The 22173-nt window shown below is 30.8% G+C and overlaps 2 protein-coding genes across 8 annotated transcripts; one reads left to right on the top strand and one right to left on the bottom strand.

Moving 5' to 3' along the window:
* Positions 1-7881: 7881 nt before the first annotated feature.
* Positions 7882-11249, bottom strand: LOC121114714 (caspase-3). The gene is made up of 5 exons (XM_040708761.2): positions 10761-11249; positions 9968-10057; positions 9286-9710; positions 8922-9213; positions 7882-8836 (listed from the first exon to the last, which is right to left on the bottom strand). The coding sequence occupies exons 2-5, from the start codon at positions 10023-10025 to the stop codon at positions 8514-8516; spliced, it is 1098 nt and encodes a 365-aa protein (XP_040564695.1). The 5' UTR covers positions 10026-10057; positions 10761-11249; the 3' UTR covers positions 7882-8513.
* A 606-nt stretch (positions 11250-11855) lies between these two features.
* On the top strand, positions 11856-16557 carry aralar1 (calcium-binding mitochondrial carrier protein aralar1). Of its 7 annotated transcripts, none has more exons than XM_071887189.1 (13): positions 11856-11962; positions 12099-12219; positions 13090-13289; positions 13351-13466; positions 13573-13838; positions 13951-14116; positions 14177-14270; positions 14342-14432; positions 14496-14780; positions 14890-14970; positions 15421-15561; positions 15609-15997; positions 16073-16557. In XM_071887189.1, exons 2-13 carry the CDS (start codon positions 12172-12174, stop codon positions 16257-16259), a joined length of 2064 nt encoding a protein of 687 aa, XP_071743290.1. In that variant the 5' UTR covers positions 11856-11962; positions 12099-12171; the 3' UTR covers positions 16260-16557. The 7 variants fall into 7 exon arrangements, with proteins under 7 accessions (XP_071743290.1, XP_040564693.1, XP_071743291.1 ...); XM_040708759.2 differs by lacking the exon at positions 14890-14970 and adding an exon at positions 15166-15249 and having other exon boundaries at positions 11863-11962; XM_071887190.1 differs by having other exon boundaries at positions 11915-11994.
* Positions 16558-22173: the final 5616 nt, after the last annotated feature.

Raw genomic sequence — 22173 nt, 5'->3', positions numbered from 1 at the left:
CAAGGAAAATGTCCTCTATGTGAACAAGTCCAAGAACTCCAGCTCAATCATGGTCTTGGACGTTATCACCATCCCAGTGAAGCCCATGCCACCATTCTTCTTCAAGAAGGGAGAAAAAGTTAACTATACTATGTATGTGGAGTGCTTCAGGTCCACTGTGCTTCCATGGGTGTAGACAAACGTCCCTGTGTACTACGTGTGGCAACTGCACTTTTCCTCCTGCCATACGTCCAAGATCAGCCTAGAGTTAATCAGGACCAACTTTTACAATTTATGCCCCCAACCCCCCCTCCCAACCCTGGCTCTTGTGCATTTGAATGTAGTTTGTTTGTGTAAAACAACCTTCTGGAAACACCATTGTATAAGGTTGTAACTATATATTTATAACACACTTTAGGATCTCATATATGATGTAACTAGGCCTAAGAAGGATATATTTTTGATAAACGTTTAGGCTTTAGGACTTTTATTTATTAGTTCCACTTTAACATACAATAGTTGTAAAAAATATGACCTGAAGTTTGTTTAAAAAAAACGAAAATTAACGTGGTTACCCCAAGAATTTGAAGAATATGGAAGGAGAGCAGCTTACGTTTAATTAAATTAGCTGTGAAAAGCTATAAGGTGAAGGAAATAAACAAAAATCCCACTCCATATATAGCAATGATATAGGCAGAAATTTCTGTTATACGATCCTCAATTATACTCTGAGTTTAACAAGGACCTACATTTAAACTCTACAACATACCCTCAGTGCTACACTTGTTATTTCATACACTAGTGATTATTATTCACTTTATACTAATATATATATTCTATTTTCAAGAATAAAAAATAATGATAACAACGTTGGAAATAAAAATAAAACACTGTTCAGCTTGCAACTACAAAAAGTAGTCCAGTCCAGTCTTAGGCCCAGCCATTGCAATTTTTACTCATTTTTAAAACAAATAAGATAACTGCACATATCTATCTACCAAAAAATTTCCATTTTTTCATTATAGTCCAATGTTATAACAACATATTATATTTTTATAATTTCATTTACTATATAATATGTAGGAAAATTAAAAAAGGAACATACTTTCAGGGACGTGAGGACGGATCAATTTTAACTTCTTTAAGGACCACAAATGGGACTGTACCGCGGTTCTCGATCATAAAAACCGACTAAATACTTGTCCTAGTGACATCTTTTTTTCCACAAAAGATGCCACTTTTTATGATACAATAGATGACGTTACTTTTATTTCATTAGCAAAATTTACCTTCTTAGTTAAGATAAAAGGGTTAATTCTTAGAGTTACTTATGAATAAATAAGTTAAGGTGACCAGTAGTATTGGATTGGTCTAAAAAACTGGACTCTTATGAGTACCTGGTACTACCTTATGATCGAAACGCTGAACAGAACGAAAATATGTGCTGAACAATGAAGGAAAACATATTATAAATAGAATATAAAAGTCAAAAATTACACCATAACGCTAAACGGAAAAAAAAAATTGAACGGAACCCCAAAATAGTGGAACGCTTACAAGACTGATATTTTGTATTCTTCAGTCCATTTTTCATCTATTCTTTCCCTCATTAGTTTTTTTTTAATTCACTGTACTTTTATATGTATAAAGCAATTAAGTAAGTAAATATGCATAAATAAACATTATAGTTTAAAGTTATTGCTTCATATAAGAACTTTCAAAAATTTATATCAGAGAGGGCAGTTGAAAAATAACAACACAAAATAGCCTATTTCATGCAAATTGAATATTGTAGTGGGGAAGTTAAGTGCCATTGATTTAAAATTTTAAAAAATGAAGCATATCAATAACAATATTAACAAAACCATCATTAATAAAACACATCCATAATTGTTACTATATGAAAATAAAAAGAACTAAAATAAACACTAGCAATCAAGAGTCCGGGTTAGAAATTCAAAAACTTCTGAAGATTGACTTCTTATGTTGGAGTGATAGAATTTCACTTCTTTTGTCGCCAGAATTCACGATATTATCGGCATTGGCGATTTTTTGGGGGGAAAGGGTGGTATATCTAGCAGCGGATGCCATAAAAATTGCTCTAAGTTCGTAAGGGTATATTGGCTCATAGGATGTAATCTTTCCAGCAAATAATGCCTTAGAGTTTAATAAAGCAAAATCGATAGCTGTAGACTTCTTCTTCCTTTGAGATAATCTGAAGAGTATAGAAGCTTTGAGTAAATTCAAAGGTCCATTTTTTAGACCCTCGATGTTGATGGTGACGAATTGCAGAATTTTGGTTGTCCTGCAATCCACAAAGGTATGCAGTATATAGTTAAAAAATTTCCAATGGGTTATAACATTTGATAAAATTAGCAAAGATTTGAAATTGTGCAGTAAATTTCCTACCATCCGAAATATCCATAAGGGAAGATAAAAATTTTTTTTTTTCCAATTTTCTCGAAGACCTAACGTGTTTAAATAGTAATTACAAATAGATTGAGTTTCATCTGTTCATCATAAAAGTCATTTTAAGATGTTATGGTCTAGGAACAATAAAATCTTTTGTCGCTCTTTTTAAAGAGAAGTAAAAACGACCATTGCAAAAGGGGGTTTGCACCTTTAGGTCATGAAAGGTTTAAATATTTTTTTCCAGGGCTCTTCCTCTAATTTCTTTGGAATGTTAAGATTCCTTAAGAAGAGAGGCTTCTTAACCTTGCCTCGGATTATATTCGAAATAGAATACCCTGTGATGAAACCTGTCTCCTCCATTCTACGTCCGGTTTCCTGGGCATATCGATTAAAATCTTAATATATATTTTGGAATTATACTTACTAGAAGTGCAATTCCGCCTCCAATGAGTGATTTAGGCCTTTTCATGGGGGTCAAATAGTATTGGTGAAATAGCTTTTTAAGCCACTCTTGCTCCTCTTTCATTGCCCTCATAGCAAATTGAGGCGAAGCAGTGGCTTTGTATATAACTAGAGGAACTACTTGTGTGTTATATAGATCAAATTCTTCTCTGAAGATTCAAATTTCTCCAACTGGCGAGGTTTCAGTAAATAGTACAATTTGTACTATTGCAAAGTCAAATTCAATTCAATATATGAGTACATTGACATTAACAAATCATGCCCAAGATCTCAATTTTATTTTTAACCTTCCAACTTCTTAATTTTTGATCCTCATTTGGCTTCAAGAATGGAGGTATTTTGCCTGTTGAGTCTTAACCAGATCTTTTCTCATACTTTTTGAAGAAGTCCAGCAGGATATTGATTCTTTAAAGAAGCTGTGACTTGGAATTAGCTTCAACTGTCAAGGTGATATCATCCGTATAAGCATCGATCAGATGCGGTGTGTCATTAAAATAAACAGCAATTTCGCCGTACTTTTTTTTATATATGTTTATAATTATTTATTTTATGGATGCAATGAATAAAAGAGGCGCGGTCGGGCAGCCTTGTTTGCAGCTCTATTTCAGATAAATTGGTTCACTTTCTACTCCATTTAACGAAATAGTATATGAACCATGGATTAAAAAACTTTTTGGGGAGAAGTCTCTTAATAGCTAATCATCGTCATGTTTGTAAACATGAATATTTGGTCTGTACTTGTTCTAAATTGTCGTTTCCCGGTTCATTGTTTAATCCGGAAGACTTAACTTCATCTTTTTCTTTCACAGTTTGCGTCTAAATAACCTCTTCTATTTGTTTTTCGGATAAAATGAACTCCGATAATAGCTCCATATTTTTTTGTGGCACCGACTGACTCGATAGCTGCTTGGATGTTTCGTGAAACATCGGAAATTTCGTTTATTATATCGTTTATATATTCGTTTTTCCCTTTTCCGAAAAAATTCTGAAGTGGAAGTTTGAATAGCTCGAGCTATAACACTTGGTTTGCGTTGAATTTTGACTTATATCATTGAATAGGATTTCTTTTCAATTTTTATTCCTATTTTTTCTTCGCCAAGAATCCATTTTAATAAAATAAATGTAATAAAATCTAAGCTGATTTCTATTAGTTTATGATCAGATGCTGGTTCAAGTATATATATTGCTCTGTCTGCTGTTTTCTTTAGGGTGTAGGACATCAACGCCAGATCAGCCAGAGAATACTCTTTTTTTCTTTGCAAGGATACTTTCTCTTATGGACAGTGCTTTTTTAAGATGTCCACCATCACATAAACCTCACTCAAAGCTCATCTAAGACTTTAGAATTTGGATATTAATTTATCAAGCCGTCAAAGTCAACGTTCAAGTCTCCAATCAATATAAAGGGAAAAGGGTCTTTCTTTTGAATATTGATGATTGATTGGAAGAAAGGAGTAGACAGCTCATTTGGTCTATATACATTAACTACGGAAAGCGTCACTCCATTGATGGTCATACATATATTATTACAGTCACTCTTGTCGGAGTAACCCTTTACAAAAATAACAACATTAAATTTTTTTTCGTAAATAGTGTCAGAACACCTGAACTGCCGTTATCTCCAGTAAAAAAGGCATGAAACTTTTTTGGAAGGCAGTCCATAGACAGAAGATGGTTCATTAAAGCATGCCTCAATTTCCTATCTTTTCCGTCCCTGGTGTTTAAAGAAAGTATTTTTTTTATGCCCATATTCGATTTAAAATCATTGGATAAAATTCCATATAAAAATCTGTGATTCTGGTCTGCTTTCGATTAAGAGAATATAAAGGCTCCAAATCTTTATTCATATTGATAGATTTAGAAATAAAGCCTTGTTTGACTTTTGTTTGAGCGCATTATCTTATCAAAAAGAAAAGTAACAAAATACTATAAAAACACACAGATTGAATTTTGCCTTAGTATTTTTTTTTAAATTGAAAGCTTCATTTTAGAAACATAAAATGGAAAAAAAAGTCAACAGGAGCGTTCGACCATCAATCAAAAAGCACCAGACTCAGAGCTCTTTGACTGCTTCTTCTCTCTTACAGGTGAAATATCTGTATTCGGTTGACTTCTTTTTCCCAGAGAGGAAGCACGAGTACGACCGTCCAGAATTGTATGGAGATCGAAATGAGGATTCGAATATTTTTTTGGCTTTCTACCTTCTCCATTATTCCTCCTGCCTCTTTCTAAAAGAAAACATTCATTTTCCTTATCCGAATATTTGGTCTGTACTTGTTCTAAATTGTCGTTTCCCGGTTCATTGTTTAATCTGGAAGACTTAACTTCATCTTTTTCTTTCACAGTTTGCGTCTAAATAACCTCTTCTATTTGTTTTTCGGATAAAATATGCTTATGAATTATGGATCTTCATTTTTGTTTTCTATCATTTCTCCATTTCCCGGTTCATTGTTTAATCTTCATCTTTTACTGCCACAGTTTGGGTACCACTAACCCCTTTGATTTGTATTTGGATAGAATATGTTTATGAATTCTGGAAGAATTATTTTCAGTTTTGTATTCTATCAATTGGGTATCCATATTCTCTTCAATTTGTACTCTTAATGGAAAACGTTTTTGCATTGCCTTTTTTGAGTGCCCCTTCATATTCAACTCTTTAAAATTGAATTTCCATGCAATAATGTTTATTGTTTACAAAATTAAAACATCTTTGGCATCGAAGTTTCACTCCAGAAAACTTCACATTAATTAAACTTCCTTGAACAGGTAAAATTTGGGGTATAAACGAAGGATCGGTTATAATTTCCCTATGCAGTCACCGTCTCACCAAATTTACTTATAACTCTTATATTTTCCCACCGCATTACCATTGTTTATTTATTATTTTTTTTTTTTTTTTTTTTGGGGGTCTATAACTTCACCAAATTGCTTCACCCATTTAGCCATATTTGCCTCATTTACTCTTTTGAAAGTATTGATAAGCATCAAAATCAATATTTTCTTTTTATTACAATTAACAATATCAAATCCTTATACTTTAAAAGTGACCTCCTCTAATGAACTATCTGTATTTTTTATTTTCCTCCTCTAATGAACTATCTGTATTTTTTATTTTCATCTCCTTTTGTTTTTTCAAGTCATCAATTCGATCCATAACGTCTACACGGAATCTAGTAAAAAACAAGCTTGACTTAGGCTAAATCTAGGATAATCAACCGCAATTTCATGCTCATTAAAACTATATTTAATTGATGTATCGTAAATATCAATGTGTTTAACATTTTCTCCTTTAGAGCACAAATCTTTTGCATTTCCATTGTGAACACAAAAGTCTCCCATTTATGGTTATTATTCAGTTTCAAACAAACTGCTGCATCTATGAATGTTGTTATTTTCCTTGCGGATATTTGAGTAACCTCTTCTATCAATCCTCGATGATTTCCTGATATTTTCATCAGATATTATTATCGAGAGGTTTAGAAGAAATTTTTAAAGTTCCGATTATTTCTTTATAATCAAATACGGACAGTTATATAATTACGTGTATATGAAATATAAATTATAATGTAAACACCATCCCAAGGAGGAGAAGAACAATAATAAAAAAAAACAATGAGCTTTATCCTCGGGATCTCAAGATACAACTTTCGACTCTCAAAAACTGACCCCTAGTATACTGTAGTAAAAAAAAAACAAAAAAAAACTACAGATAAGATACTTCTAGCATTTAAAATCCTTTTTATATAGATAAAAGGTCAAAATACACTCTGAACTCACTAATTGATTAGTTGAATTACAAATTGACTCTCGTTAAGCTATAAATAACTCATTATTAATTGAAAAATAGAGCCACAGTAGGAAAGATTGGCTAAATATCAGTTAAGTTGAGTACTAAAGGTTGAAAAATACTATCCCATTGCGTTTACTTTACATCAAACTACTACTTAAGAATAAATATAATTGTTTTTAATCAATTATGAATCAATTATTAAGCCAAATTAAAAATGTATTTTTTTCAAAGAAGTTTTTATATTTTCCGAAAAATATTGCCACAAAACGAAACTTTTCTTCAGATTTGACTGAAATTAATTTAGTTTGTAAAATGAATAAATATGATCAGAAATCAATCTCTCAATCATTATTTTTTCAAAATAAATTGATCAAAAAAAAAACAAAAAACAATCAGAATATCCCTATGTCGCATGTACTGTAGGAGTGATTACAATAGGGACTGTTTGATGTACACAAATAACCACTAGGGTGCTCCCTTTCTTGTCAAAACCTAATAGGATTCCAAACTTTAAACACTATAAAGAAGTCGAATTTCTATTGAAAAAGTCAAATAACTCCGTGTTATTATTTTCCTATGATATAAACTTTGCTCTGAGCTTGGATTTTTCTCATTTCGTACGGACTGTTTAACGTCAGGCACGTCTTATGAGCTGATACGAAGCGATAGTATAGCAACAAAACCTCATAATTTTTAACTATAATTATGACTTAAAACAATAAGAAATGTAAAAAATCAAATCTCAAAACAAAGCTTATACATCAAAAGAAAATGATCCCATGGAGTAATTGGAATTTTTTGACAGAAATTTCTCACTTGTTCTTAGTGTTTACAATTTGAGATCCTGTCAGGTTTTGATTTGATAGAGGACGCCCTAGTTGCCATTATTGTACATTTAAGAGTCCCTATAGGGCAAGAAAAGCTAAAAACCATAAACATCCGCAAGATGGCGCAGATGTACTAAGTTGTAATAAATTCTTTCTAATTCCATCCTTGTGAATGCAAATAAACTACTAAGTAATAAGTAAACAATGTCCATAGGCCATTGATTTGATCGAAAGGAAATAAAGATAAATAATTCCCAACCTCACTGTTCCTTCTCTAATACATACATATGGTGTGTGGGTATTCTAATTCTAATATGGCAATGGGGAATTAAGCTATCACTAAATTTCACTGTCCATACAAATAAATATTCCAATCGAAATATACACAATATATAAAATAAACTCTTCTAATACAAAATAAATATCTATTTAAGACATATAAAAATAATGACAATGGAATTTCTATTTTAAAAAAAACAAAAAAACATTCAGTATCTATATAAAATAATAAAACACATTTGATCAGAATGAGCCTATACTTTTATCAAAATTATACTAAAAAAAAAAATTACAAAACTTAGAACAAGGGTAACTAAACTGCATAAAATAGGGCCAGTTACACATAAAAAAAAAAGAATTGATGACTGTTTTCTTTCTTTATTTTTATAAATGGCTTTTGGATTATTTTAAAAATCTTGCTTCAAAAAGTTTTTTTGAACGTGGGATTTCAATACTTTTGGTGCAGTTACTAAACTTTTAGAAAGAGATATATTACGCCAGGGTGAGGGAGCTTTATATTAATAGGCAAATGAAATTAATTGTCTTATTATCCATTCATAAGAGGAATCTAAAACCAATTCGTTCTCATGGATAAAAGTCTAAAATAATGGTAACAGATGAGGTGTCTCGAATATTTGAATTGAAGGGGATATCTTTAATACATACGTAATTAGTTAGGGTTTTATTAATATAAGGGAAGACAATGAACAAATATTAACAATTCCAAGCCAAATACTTGCATTCATGCAAAAATATGCATAAATTCAGTCTTCATCAATGAGGTTTGAGTGAACTGCTGGGCTAGCTGGAGGAGTAGATAAGCTCCTATTGAGTATGCCTGCAATCCTTTGATTAGGTAGTGAGGTAACGCTAATATCAGCATTGAAATAGAGGCGTTTATACATGTGTCGAAGTTCAATATTGCAGGTTTGTTTTTCATTTTTCTCGTTCGAATAACGACTCAAGACCTCTGACGTCTTCATGAGTAAATCAATCAAATTATTTTCGTGAGCATGTTGAAAGAATGTTTGGCAAAGTGATTGTATGAACCATGTTCCAGATTCTCTATCCCGAATAGATACATAGCCTTTAAAAGATAAAACATTTAAATTAAAAATTTAAACATAAACAATTAAATCTTATAAAAATAATTAATTAATTAAAGAACCTACCCGGAATAGTTGAATAAGCGATGACTATATCTTCCCATGTGGGGCGTGCTCTACCAAGGTCTTCTATATAACTAGATGAGCCTGCATATTGAGTATCAGTGTCCACACTTGTAGGAGGCCTCCTTTTCCTACTGGCTGGTGAGAAACTTTCCAATCTATTTTTTTGACCCTGGAGAATAGCTTTGTCGGTTTCATCCCCCCTACAAGCTTGAATGATAAAAAACTTGGGTTTCCCTTTAAGTAGGGGACATTTTTGATTATTAAACTGTGAATAAATCCACTCGGTATCAACCTGGAACGAAATAATCAAATTTTAGACATGTATACTTTGTTCAAATAATAATAGACTTTAAGTAATATATACCTTGGCTCCTTCATGAGTTATAATCATTCCATTTCTCCCATGAGAAAGAACAGCTAATGCCATCATATCAATTTTTTCATGATCTGAATCTTCTGCAAATGACCTTACTTCACGCATGAACTCCTTTCGAGTAGGATTTTCAACAATCTTAGTGATAAACTTCAAATGTTCAAAAAGATCAGACAAATTTTCCACGTCCTTAGATGATCCTTTGCGCTCCTCTAAAACATCATTATCGTATGAGTTGATGTTAATGATCATGGCATATCCCCGTGGGATTGCCGTCATTTTATAGGTCAGCATACCACTCTCCAGAGCAGAGTTTGAACGTTTTTGCTTAGCATAAATGCTGGGCACGTCTTGAGGAGGAATAAAGAGAAGACTGTTGTCTGTAATCGTTGGAGTAGAACAAGTAGAAGACACTTCTGGAAAATAATGGTGCAATAATGAAAAATAGGTTCCATTTTCGCCTGCAACAGGTTTTGAGTGCGCTTATAAAATTATATGTAGCTGCTACCTCTCAAATAAATATTTTAAAATGCCTACATATTTTTTTCCCCATTTAGGCTAATAAAAGTATGTGTATATACAGGTATATCATCAATATCATTTAAAAATAGATGACGAAATTCCCTAGATAAATTAATAGCATTAAAATAAATAATAATTTAAAGTAACGTACCTATCATTGGAGTATCAAATAAGTCCAAACTCAAAGGCTCGCTCATTGGCTGTGTCATCTTCTTAATTATAGTAGTCAATTAGAAGACACCTGTGCAAAAAGTATATTTTATAAGTTGAAAGAGGTAGAAATTTTTCATCCTCTGGTCAAGCGACTGCATTTTATTGTCATTCATTGTGTAATTTATAATAAAAACTTAAGAAAAATAGCCCGTTCTATTGATTACTCTTTAAAAACTATTAATATTGAACGCAAATATTTTACTTTGTGCACTTCACAGTTTTCAAAAAATTATCAACCAACCCAAAGATGAATTTCTTATCTTAGTAAATGGGGAAAGTAATGGGACTAATCTGACCGTGGATATCCTTTGGACAACCATTGCTGAGTTAGAAATTGCATCTATGAAATTGAAGTATTCTGAGGCTGTCAAAGAATGGAAAAATGTCTTACTTTTGAAATGCTAAGTCATATGACACACATATAATATTATTATAGTTATGAATATGACTACAAAATGTTAGTCACTTGACATGGTATTTGTGTTTTCAAACATAAGAATGTGTAAGCTTATGAGGGTTAACAAAGTCTATCAAATAACTTTTTAGCTTATATAATATAACAATGATTAATTAATATCAATCATTTGGTATAACTTCGTGGCCTCGATTTCTTAACTCGGATCAATACATTATTGATTATACATTTAAATACATTAATAGTCATTAGTAGATCAAAGTACATACGTCTGTTAAAAAAATTAGAATAACAAAGAGTTAATAATTCAACTTACCCATTCGGAAAAATATGACTACTCTAGTAGTTTCCTAATCAATGAATTCTCAAAAAGTGATACACTATACAAAATATATTATAATTCAGTCCTATTTTTTAGGCCTATTTTCTGCGTCATAAAGCCCTTGCAAAAGCTTTTTTCCTTTTAATAACCACAAAGAGCTATTGTCCATACAACTTGGTTAATGAATTAACTTTTTCACAATCACAGAAAATAAATAGATTGTATTTTATTGTGACTAATAAAATACTTATTATTTAATAATATTTATAAATAATGTAATATATTGTAGCAAATAAACAACGGGTGAGCAACAGCGCACTCTTAACATTGAAAAATATGAACTGATCAGTGATCACTGATCAATGTCTCATGTAAGACTCAAGAGACATGAATTAAATATGATAGTTATTAGAGTAAAAAAAGAGAGTGGAGGGCTTTACTACTATTCTTCGGCTGCTGCTAGCTCACTCTGGAATTTGCAGTGCATGTACATTCATATAACTTTCATAAGCATAATAAATACGTCATGTAACATGTTATTTATAATAATAAATTCCACGGGATCCCACAAATATTTTTGAATGTATCTCTCAACCCTTCCTTCTAAAAGGGAGATAATATCAAAACTTAAAAATATTTACACAATTTAGTATTTAATTGAGTTCGATTCTCCATAAAATAACCATAATTTTATATGTTAATTGCTATTTACTTAAGAAAAGAGTCACTTTCGATTATTTTTCTACTACGTACGTACAAAGATTTAAACTCATGCATTTTAAATATATATTTAATAATTAGAGTTCATGATATTTTTTATCTATTTTTTCCATATAAAAACCTTTTTAATTGATCATTTAGGATTTTGTGTATCAAAAGGTCTCTTGACCCATATATTTTACGAATAATTAACAGATTAAAGTGATGTACAACATTTGAATAATATAATTAAATTCATCACAAATTATTAGTTACGAAGTACTATATTATATATAAGACATGTACAAACTACAACGAATATATGTACAAAAGAAAGAATCTTGTGAGGAAAAGACACCTGATGCCAGGATAAATTGAAAAAAGCCCTCTAGCGGACACTCGCCCGGGCAATTGCTGCTATAACTTTAAAAAAACTTTCATTATATTTTAGTCCTATTCTCTTTTATTTTAAATATTGTGCTATTTTCTTTTCCCAGGTTCGTTCAGCTTGCAGCTCCAAAAGTTCCATGTTATTATTAGTTATCCTTTGACAATTTACACATATAATATTTTATTGTTTGGTGTTTGTATTTGTTGACATTTGATTACTATATTAATATTATATTTTTTAAGGTTGAATTATTAATCTTGAAGAAAATCTAGAGAAAGAGAGAGAGAAAAAAGGGCGAAGATACACGGTTAAGAAATGGATCAATTATTGGCTGGAGGACTCATAAATAAATTAAATGATGAGGTGAGTGCTAAGAGGAGGGAAAATTGGACATAATTTTTTTTCATATCCAAAGGATTTTTTTTTGATTTTGACAATTATTATTTTCATTATAAATTTTGCTTCTCCCTTTTTTTTAAAAATGGAAGCTCCTGTTATTATTGAATTGCGAAAGTTAAAGAAAGCAAGGCCTAAAATGCATTTACTCTGACATTGAAGAATACTATTAGTTATTTCATTTCAGCTCCATGTTTTTTTGTTTTTTAATTTATCAATCTTTATCAAATTAAACACCGTATTATTTTTTTTAATATCCAACAATACCCAATATCAATACAATATTGGTTTATACAAAAATAATGGCGCAGAATGATTGCAAAAAAGTATGTCATAAATTATGCCAATCTGTAGGTTCCTAACTAGCAAATTAAATATATAGAACTACATCTATGCTTTTAATTTTCTTCTTTTTTTGTTGCGAAAAAGGTCTTTCAAGAGTCATGAATGATTATTTTTTATCGTATTAAGACACTAAATGACTTTGAAACTTAATGCATATATATGATCCTTTAAGAAAGCATATGTCAAAATCTCAAGTCTTAGAATTCAAATCAGTAGATTTGAGTACAGGAATTTATCTTTTAATTCAGTCTTTTAAGATTGGTTACAAATTCAGTAGAGTTATACATTGGTTCATAAATATGTAGATGTGAAACTTTTTAAGGAATATTTACAACATTTAAATTTGACCTCAGCGTTAAGACACTCTTTTATCTTTTATATGACTTTTTTTACTATCTAAATGTGGTAAAATAACAGTCCTTGATCATGTTTATCTTATTTTTTCCTAATAACACTAACATAATAACGATATTCTCATATTTACATTTTCAGCAAGCTGGTTATTTAAAACGAGCTGATCAAAATCATTTAAAGGTCATTTTCGAGAAATACTCCACAGGAAAAGTAGATGGAGAGGCTTATATGACGGATAAGGATTTCCTGGTGAACTTTCTGGATCTCCTTCCTGTTGAAAATTTCAATAAAAATAGTGCACGACTTCTTTGTGGTATCCTAGATACGAGTAAAGATGGGTATGTTAGAAAAAATTAATATGATCGTACGTATGGCCTTAATATAATTAAAATATCTTAGATTGATATCTTTTGAAGAATTTTCATCATTTGAGTCGAGTCTTTGTGTGCCCGATGCTCTTTATCGAACGGCTTTCCAACTTTTCGATACCAATGGGAATGGAACTGTTTCTTATGGTAGGGAAGTTTTACTTCAGCATAGTTTTTATACCCATGTTTAATCATGAAATATTACTTAACTACATAAAATAGGTAAAGTATTATATTATTACAATTATTTTAGTTGAGTTCTGCGAAGTAATACGTCAAACAACTCTTCACAAGAAAATCCCCTTCACACTGGAATCTGAATTTATTAAACTGTATTTCGGAAAGGACGGAAAAAGAGCTATTACATATACTGAATTCTCCCAATTTCTTCATGATTTTCATGAGGAATATGCAACAGTTGCATTTAAGTGTAAAGATGCAAAAGGAACTGGTTTCATATCATCAGCAGATTTTAAAGATATTATGGTTGACATTAAAAGTCATTTACTTACTGATACGGTAGGTTTTGAGGATTCATTTCGTGAGTTTCTTTAGTTGTGTATGCTTTTGCTTCGTTAAATTATAGGAGTCTCAGATTATTTTTTCTATACTGTTTAATTTGAAAAAATAGGTCAAAAATAATCTTCTAGGAGTGGGGCATCTGTTTGCAGGCGAGTCTGGTAAGGTCTCATATCCTTTCTTCGTGGCTTTTATTTCACTGCTCTCTAATATTGAACTCATTAAGAAGGTTTATTTGAATGCCACTAGTGGTTCAAGAGTCACTGAGGTATCTAAAGGTATTCATAGTTTGATTAATAATTACATTTGTTTCATAAATTTATGTTTATTTATTTCAGAGGAATTTATGCACTCAGCACAAATGATGTCTCAAATTACTCCACTGGAAATTGACATTTTGTTCAAGCTTTGTGATTTACTTCACAACACAGGGTAATAATAACTATATATATATTTTTTTTTTTGTGAAGATCATCCTAGAATTGACTCATTTTTATTATTAGACGCATTATGTACTCTGACTTACAATCAATTTCGCCTGAGCAATACATGAAGCAAATTACAAAGCGATTGACGGAATTACATGCGGTGTCGGTAATTTCTGATTTTATTAGAAATGTATTTATTTAAGTTTATTTATGATGGCTTTACTTTTAGAAACCCGAAGATCGTGGTATTTTTATCCAAATTTTAGAATGTATGTATCGATTTGGACTTGGTTCTATTGCTGGAGCAATTGGAGCTACTACAGTTTATCCTATTGATCTTGTGAAGACAAGAATGCAAAACCAAAGAACTGGTTCTTATATTGGAGAGTTAATGTATCGCAACAGTTATGATTGTTTCAAAAAAGTTATTCGGCATGAAGGTATATTTGGGTTGTATAGAGGCCTCCTCCCCCAACTCATGGGCGTAGCTCCTGAAAAAGCCATTAAGCTTACGGTAAACTGCGTTTATACAGAATATTTAAAAAATATGTTCAACCTAAATTTGAAAAGTTCAATTCCTATTTGGTAAAAATTAGTTTAACGTGAGCTTGATTTTTGGATAGGTTAATGATTTTGTTCGAGATAAGCTTACGGATGATCAATCTAGAATCCCTCTTTGGGGAGAAGTATTGGCTGGTGGTTCAGTAAGTTTAAGAAACGTTAATGATTTGATTACAACTAAAGCTTTTTGAGATTATATGTATTCTTCATTTCTCACTATCTGTCATTTGGTTGAACTAACATCTTACTGTTTTCAATGTGTGTCTTTCTTTTTTGTAATTAGATACTAATAATTATTTTCATTATTTTGATTTATGGGGCTTACATTAACAAATTAGGTAAATGACTTAGTTCGCGACAAAGCAAAATCTCTTAATAATGGAAAACTTAACGTTGCTTCAGAGGTATTTGCTGGAGGATGTGTAAGTTATCTATGTTTCCTAATACTTTCATAATTGTCTTTACTTACTGCATGTCATTTATATCCTGTATATAATATAATTCATCAAGACTTTGTTGTACTTACAAATATTATTCTGATTAAACAATCCATACTATACTTTAAAATAAATATTAATTATTTCCTTAATTAGGCTGGTGCATCTCAAGTAATGTTCACTAATCCCTTAGAAATAGTCAAAATTAGATTGCAAGTTGCTGGTGAAATTGCATCAAGTACTAAAGTGTCTGCTTGGTCAGTTGTGAAAGACCTCGGTTTTTTTGGACTTTACAAGGTAAAATAAAAGGAACTTTATCAGATTTTTATGTGGTTTTATGATAGGGATCTAGAGCATGTTTACTTCGCGATGTTCCTTTTTCCGCAATATTTTTTCCTGCCTATGCTCATTTGAAACCCAAATTTGCTGATGATAATGGCTACAACTCTCCTTTGTCTCTTCTTATCGCTGGTGCTATTTCTGGAGTCCCTGCTGCAACTCTTGTAACTCCTGCTGATGTAATCAAAACAAGACTGCAAGTTGCAGCTCGTGCAGGGCAAACCTCTTACAATGGACTGACTGACGCATTCAAAAAAATATACGCAGAGGAAGGAGGAAGAGCTTTATGGAAAGGAGCAATTGCACGGATGTGTCGATCATCTCCTCAATTTGGTGTCACTCTACTCACGTACGAAATTCTTCAAAGAATGTTCTATGTTAACTTTGGTGGAACGTAAGTGTTCTTATAATATATATTGACATATACATCTGATCAATTAACTAATATATGATAAATATATTTTTACAGGAGACCTACTGGTAGTGAGGCGGAAGTTACGGCTGGGAAGGCAGATATTGTTCAATCTTCAAATCCTGATCATATAGGAGGTTATAGAGTAGCTGTTCCTATATTTTCTGGAATTGAGTCCAAGTTTGGACTTGTCTTTCCTAAGTTTGAAACAAGAACGTCCATAATTCCTTTGGCAAAGAGTTAATGACACACAAACTGTTTGTTATGCCAAAGTGGTATGACGAATATCCTGTGAAAAAACTCTTAAAGAGAGACATAGTTTTATTTTTCAAGACGAATTCGTAGTTTTAATGTATCTCCTTTTAACTTATTATCAAAATATAATAATTATTGTATAGGTAACGTTCTACCATTTAAAGTTTTAACAATACATACACTCTGTTTTCATGAACAACTATCTAGACTTATGTTCGCAACCATGAATCTATATAACTTATATTTATAAACCAAAGGAAATAAAATAGATAAAGTACGATCAAAAATTTACCATATTCATGGTTGATATATTCATAATTGTAGCTCATGTAATATATTTTTACGCTTGTAAAACTATGATTTTTTTGTCGAAGTTATTCCCAAAACTTTAGAAAGCTGTTTAAAAAAAAGTATCTCAATATTTAACGATTTAAAAAGTTTCAAGAAAATTTATTAGGACTTTTTTGAAGAAATCGATATTTCATGTCTAATTTTCCATTATTTTATCGGCTCCAAAAAAAAAAAAAGTTTAAGCAGTAATAAGTTGACTAAAATTCAAAATTTGAGAAGTATTTATAAAATTGAAAGTGTAGTACTAGATTTTTTACAAATGATGTTAAAGTTTCAATGAGAAATATTTCGGAATAAAAATTGGATTAATGTTTTTGTATTTATTTTCTAGGTGAAATTAGGTAGTTATATTAAAAAGTAATTTTTTTAACAAAGTACAATAAACTTTTTGAAAAAATAAGTTTTGATGTACTACACATAAGATGTCGTGTATAATTGTTTCACTATGCAATTAATTAAATGGTGCATTACTACGGATAAACTTAGGTGTTCTATAAAAGTTATACATTGAAAATTGTTCCTTCTTATTCAAAAATGGATAATGATTATGCAGACGCTATACGGCCCTATTGGGCGCACCTATCTATAGACACCCTTTTTATAACAGCAGATTTATTTATTATTTTTTTTGTCAAAAACAGCTTTCAAAAGTTTTGAGAACGACATCTACAAAAAAAATCATGTTTTTACAAGTGGTTATATACAAATATAAATGTTGTGTACGAGTTGCATCTTGTATTATCACATTGTACAATTTGCAATTTGTTCTTTTTAAAATGTATTATTTAATTAAAACATTGTTCATTCTAATACCCAACTATAATTTGATACTATCATTTTATTTTGATCTATTAAAATTACATGGTCATAATTTATTTATGAGTAATATAACTTTAGGCAATTTAACTTCATAATGTACCCCAAAATACTTATATTTGAGACATTAATTATTAAAATAGTCAAACATCAGCCGATTAATACATGGATAATCCATGGAATATTTAATTATTACATTATACTCATTACATCATGATTATATCATCTTCTGGTTGCAACTTGTACAATTTTCTTGTATAAGGTACAACTTGTACTCAACATATATAAATGAGAAATAGATCATGTGTATGTACAATTTACTACTAGTTAATAAGCTGGTCAGGTCATATACTAACAATATAGGGGGAAAATTAAGATTGGAAGTCGTGAAATTAATATTTATAAGGTTCAATATCGATATTGCGGATTGACTTAGATTTGAAATAGAATTTGTTTTAATAATTTACATATTCACTATGTAACTTTTACTCACTATGCAGGTGCGCCTACAGGATTATTATTATATTTTTTTCCAAAAAAAATTCAAATATTAAATTTTCTAGTAAAAAGCAAAATTTTCTTAATGCTATGGGGTGGGGGCTACAACCCCCCTTGCTATGTGTACATAAAGCTTATTTATTTCCATTCTATTAATTATTCAAGTCTGAATAACGTTTGAAATTAGACACATGTACTATTTAATTCACGTTTATTTATAATATTTACAAATTAACAGTGATTGAGTTTGTCCTCTCATTTTATTTTATTGGATATACTTACCTACCACAGCTTAATACTCGGTGCGTGAGAGTATTCCTTGAAAACAACTCAGTACGGGATTTTGAAAAGAAACAATATGCCCCAAGGATGAGTTACAATTTTCAAGTTATGCAAGCTAAAGAAGTTTATAAATGTGTAGCAAAAGGGACTACACTTCCTTAATGGTAGTTAATTGTAGGAGTTCAAATCTACGAATGTTCTAACTGAGAAACCTACTTGCCCCTGGAGGTGCAGTTTCATAGAGTTTGCGAAATCTTGTTTTGATTTTTTATGCTGAATGTAAGTGTATCTATTTAAGTACCTTGTTTTCTTTGCCAGGAATGAGTGAGTGGCTCCTCAATTATAATTTTTACAGGTTTAGTGTATCTTAAAATTATATTGCCATGTAATGAAGGTTATAATTGAATTAAAACAATCTTATAATGAAGGTCTTAAGGAATTTAAATATTTCTATTTATGTATCTATTAATTTTGTATTAAGATAAAAAATTTTGTTAATAAAGCAAAGTTTTTCTCGATGTACGGATGTAAAGACGCTCTTGGGTATTTATAATATATATCATCTCTTGCTTCTTTCAATCTAAAAGGATGTTACATTAAGGAAATTAGAGCATTTCTTTATGTGACCATGACATACAATTAGAATGAATTGTGTGTTACATCTCTTCTTTTTCAAAAAAAATTGCAATTTGTTGTGAAAAAGGGTTAGCACTCTTTATAAAACAGGCCCGGTGTCTAATCAGAATAATCTCCAAGTAAATAAGAAAAAACTAAAGCTTTCAAATGTTTTTGGTCTCCCTTATAGTTTTTTTATAGAAATATTGAGTTTATCTTATTTTATTCTCGAGGGAGGGTCCTTAGAATACTGCAGTTCAGTGGGTCTCGTGCTCGATAGAATATAAGAAAAACCTCTGCCAAAAAATGATCTTTAGAGTGAAATGAGAAAATGTATTTTTTTAAAAAGGAAAGAAATATTTGTTCCTAAAAAACCGTCATTGAATCAAATATGGACACAATTTATTTATAAAAAATCAGAAAAAAATATTTTTCTTCTTTAAAAAAAATGTCCCACTTTAATTTATGAAACAGTGAAAAGACTTATACAAATCACTTTTTCTGATTGGGATTTTGGCCTCATGCGATTTGTTTCTAATAAGGGTTTACAATAGCCAAGGCTGGTCCTATTATTCATTGTGATGGTATTCCAACAAGTCTTTAATTTTTAAATACTGTTCCAATAAAGTGGGGAAAAGTTAGGAATTGTTCAATTTTATTACCTTATATTAATCTTTGAAAGAGAGGGATGTTGAAACTTATTGTTACGTCGTATAATTTTAACTTCGGAAACACTTTTTAAAAGCAATTCAATAAAAATTTACCAATTGTAATTTATACATATGAAGGCAAACAAGAAATCATTATTTCTGTTTCGACGTGGGACTAAGGTCTGTCGTGAGCTTTTTGGAAAGCAATCTTAGTACAGAACCCCTAAAAAAAAGGTATAATTATCACGACTATAAGTATTGGTTGAATCTTTTATATCTGAACTACTCATTACTTGAAGTAATGAAACTGATGCATAGCTTAAGGAGAAATTTGAAAGAGAAAGGCTAATTTATGCTTGTCGTCTTCATGTTTTTTAACTGCGTAGTAGTTAATTAAATTAATTTATTATTTACGTACAGTGATGAAAATCTGGTGTATTTTTTAAATAGCCCTGTTTTTGGAATTGGTAGTCTGAAGAATGAATTTTATTTTCCTTAGCTGTTGTCATTATTATTTAATTCTTGAGTAGCAAAAATTATTTCCTAAATAGATTCAATTATATTCAAAACCTGACAGAACAGGGAATCTCAACCTTTTTTTAGTGATGTACCTCTTGTAAAATATTTATATAATCCCTCCAATATATTATCCCTTACCAGCACAAAACAGTTTTATCTTTAGTTACAGCGGCGTCCGCAGGATTATACTTTTTTTCAAAATCCACAGCTGCTTACTAAAAATTAAATTTTTTCTCCAAAAAATTTCAATTATAAATTTTTTAATGATGTTATTTTTTATTCTGCGTTTATTTGGTTGATTCTATTAAAATCGGATGATTAGTTTAGGAGAAAATCCATTAAGAAAAATCGTGTTTGTTGTTAAATAATAGAGGTCGCCCCCTGTATGAAAAGTGTTTATGATAGCTCCGAACGAAATAAAAGACCAGGGGCGTCTGCAGGATTATATATATATATATTATTACTATTATTTTTTTTTTTGGGGGGAAGGTCTTGGGATTTGGTTTTTAGAAAAAAAATTGAAAAAAAAAAAATTCAAATATTAAATTTTTTGGGAAAAAAAAATTGAAAATCAACAGCTGTTCACAATAAATTTTTTTTTTTTTAATCCATAGTTATTCTCAAAAAAGTCAATTTTTTGAAAAAAAGGTTTAAAATATTAAATTTTTTATTAAAAAGCAAAATTTGGGGGGGGGGCAATTTTTTTATTCATATTATTGATTTTTTTTAAATTTCTCCTTGTGGGAGGGGCTACAGCCCCTTCAGACTCCCTCCCCTGTGGGCACCTCAGTCTTTCCTAATGAATAGTCATATTGTAAAATACCAGGAAAGGTGTATGTTAAGGCCTACAAATTTTGATAAATAAATATGTAAAATAGAAACGAAGAAAATGTACCTATCTAAATGCATAAAATAGGTTAAGGATAATTCCAAAGGCCTTTGTTTGGTTATTAGATTTAAAAAAATGTTTATACTAACTCTCGCAAGTAGGATTTGTGGTATAAACTCGAGACGACAACTTTACTTGGACTAAATACAATGTTTTGAAGAATTAGAACCTAACTTGATCTCCCAATTAAAGACTGAGTTATTAGGCTTAGACTTTGCTTTATTAATATATTACTAATTTCTGTTTCTACATAGTTATTATGAGTAGTTTGTTATACTTGGTGTGAGTAATGATGACTCATTTAAAATTGAAATTAAAATTATTTAGTAATTGATGATGACAAATTTTAAATGCATTCCTGGAAAATTTTGACGTTAAAACTCCAATTTTAGTTGCAATTCTACAACTGTTATTTTTAAGTCGTTAGTCGGGGGAGAAGATGACTATAAGTAACCATACTGCGATGGAAAACTAATTTTACGATAATTAGATTGAATAATTTGTTGTAGGTGGAGTAGATAATGATGGCTCATTGGCAGCAGGGGATGTTTCATAAGTAGTTGTAGTATTTTTTGCTCATATGAGGGTAACAAAAAGTTCAATATCCGTGTGAGTTGATAACTCATTTTTTGATTTATGTTCAGACATAAAATATTAATATTATTTTTCGATATAATCACCCTCTCTTTTGACGACTTTGTTTCAACCGTACATACATACATACCGGGGGGTAGAAAAAGTACTGAGACCTGCCTCCAAGTAGTCATTAAAATACTCATAATTGATCAGGATGATGTTGTACATAGAAAATTTTATTTTATTTTATTTTTTACTATAACAATGCACATTAATTATGAATCTGACCACCATCAGCCTCAATGATAGCCTCTAACCGCCTCAGGAATCCCTTGTACACATTGGCAACGTAGTTCTTTTTTTTATGATCCTCCACTACTGGTTAACAGAGGTCCTCAGGGAATCAATATTCGGGTGGCGGACATTGCAGGCATTCTTCTCAGTTTGCCACCAAATGGAGTAATCCAGTGCATTCAAATCTGGGCTCTGAGGGGGTCAAAGGTTCTTGGACCAGAAGTTCATTTTGCTACCCCTCCACTCTTGTGCAATATTACCAGTATGGGTCGGACTTTCGTGCTGCTGAAATACGTACATGACCTTGTTGGAATTCTTCATGGTCTTGGTGATCTAAGGGATAACATTTTCCTTCAACATCATCAAGTAGTCGGTCACGGGTTATCGGTATCCAACAGGAAACCAAATTGGAG

This window comes from Lepeophtheirus salmonis, chromosome 3 (genome assembly GCF_016086655.4).
Source record: "Lepeophtheirus salmonis chromosome 3, UVic_Lsal_1.4, whole genome shotgun sequence".
Classification (NCBI taxonomy): Eukaryota; Metazoa; Arthropoda; class Copepoda; order Siphonostomatoida; family Caligidae; genus Lepeophtheirus; species Lepeophtheirus salmonis.
The sequence above is the reverse complement of the archived record's forward strand: the minus strand, read 5'-3'. Positions and strand labels throughout refer to the sequence as shown.

Bases quoted from the DNA above. Each gene is read 5' to 3' on its own strand.
- aralar1 (XM_040708759.2), top strand. From the start codon at position 12,172: ATGGATCAATTATTGGCTGGAGGACTCATAAATAAATTAAATGATGAG. The intron at 12,220-13,089 runs GTGAGTGCTAAG...TTACATTTTCAG, and splicing joins TAAATAAATTAAATGATGAG to CAAGCTGGTTATTTAAAACG. The intron at 14,433-14,495 runs GTAATTTCTGAT...CTTTACTTTTAG, and splicing joins CGGAATTACATGCGGTGTCG to AAACCCGAAGATCGTGGTAT.
- LOC121114714 (XM_040708761.2), bottom strand. From the start codon at position 10,025: ATGACACAGCCAATGAGCGAGCCTTTGAGTTTGGACTTATTTGATACT. The intron at 9,711-9,967 runs GTACGTTACTTT...ATTATTTTCCAG, and splicing joins ATTTGATACTCCAATGATAG to AAGTGTCTTCTACTTGTTCT. The intron at 9,214-9,285 runs GTATATATTACT...ATTTCGTTCCAG, and splicing joins TAACTCATGAAGGAGCCAAG to GTTGATACCGAGTGGATTTA.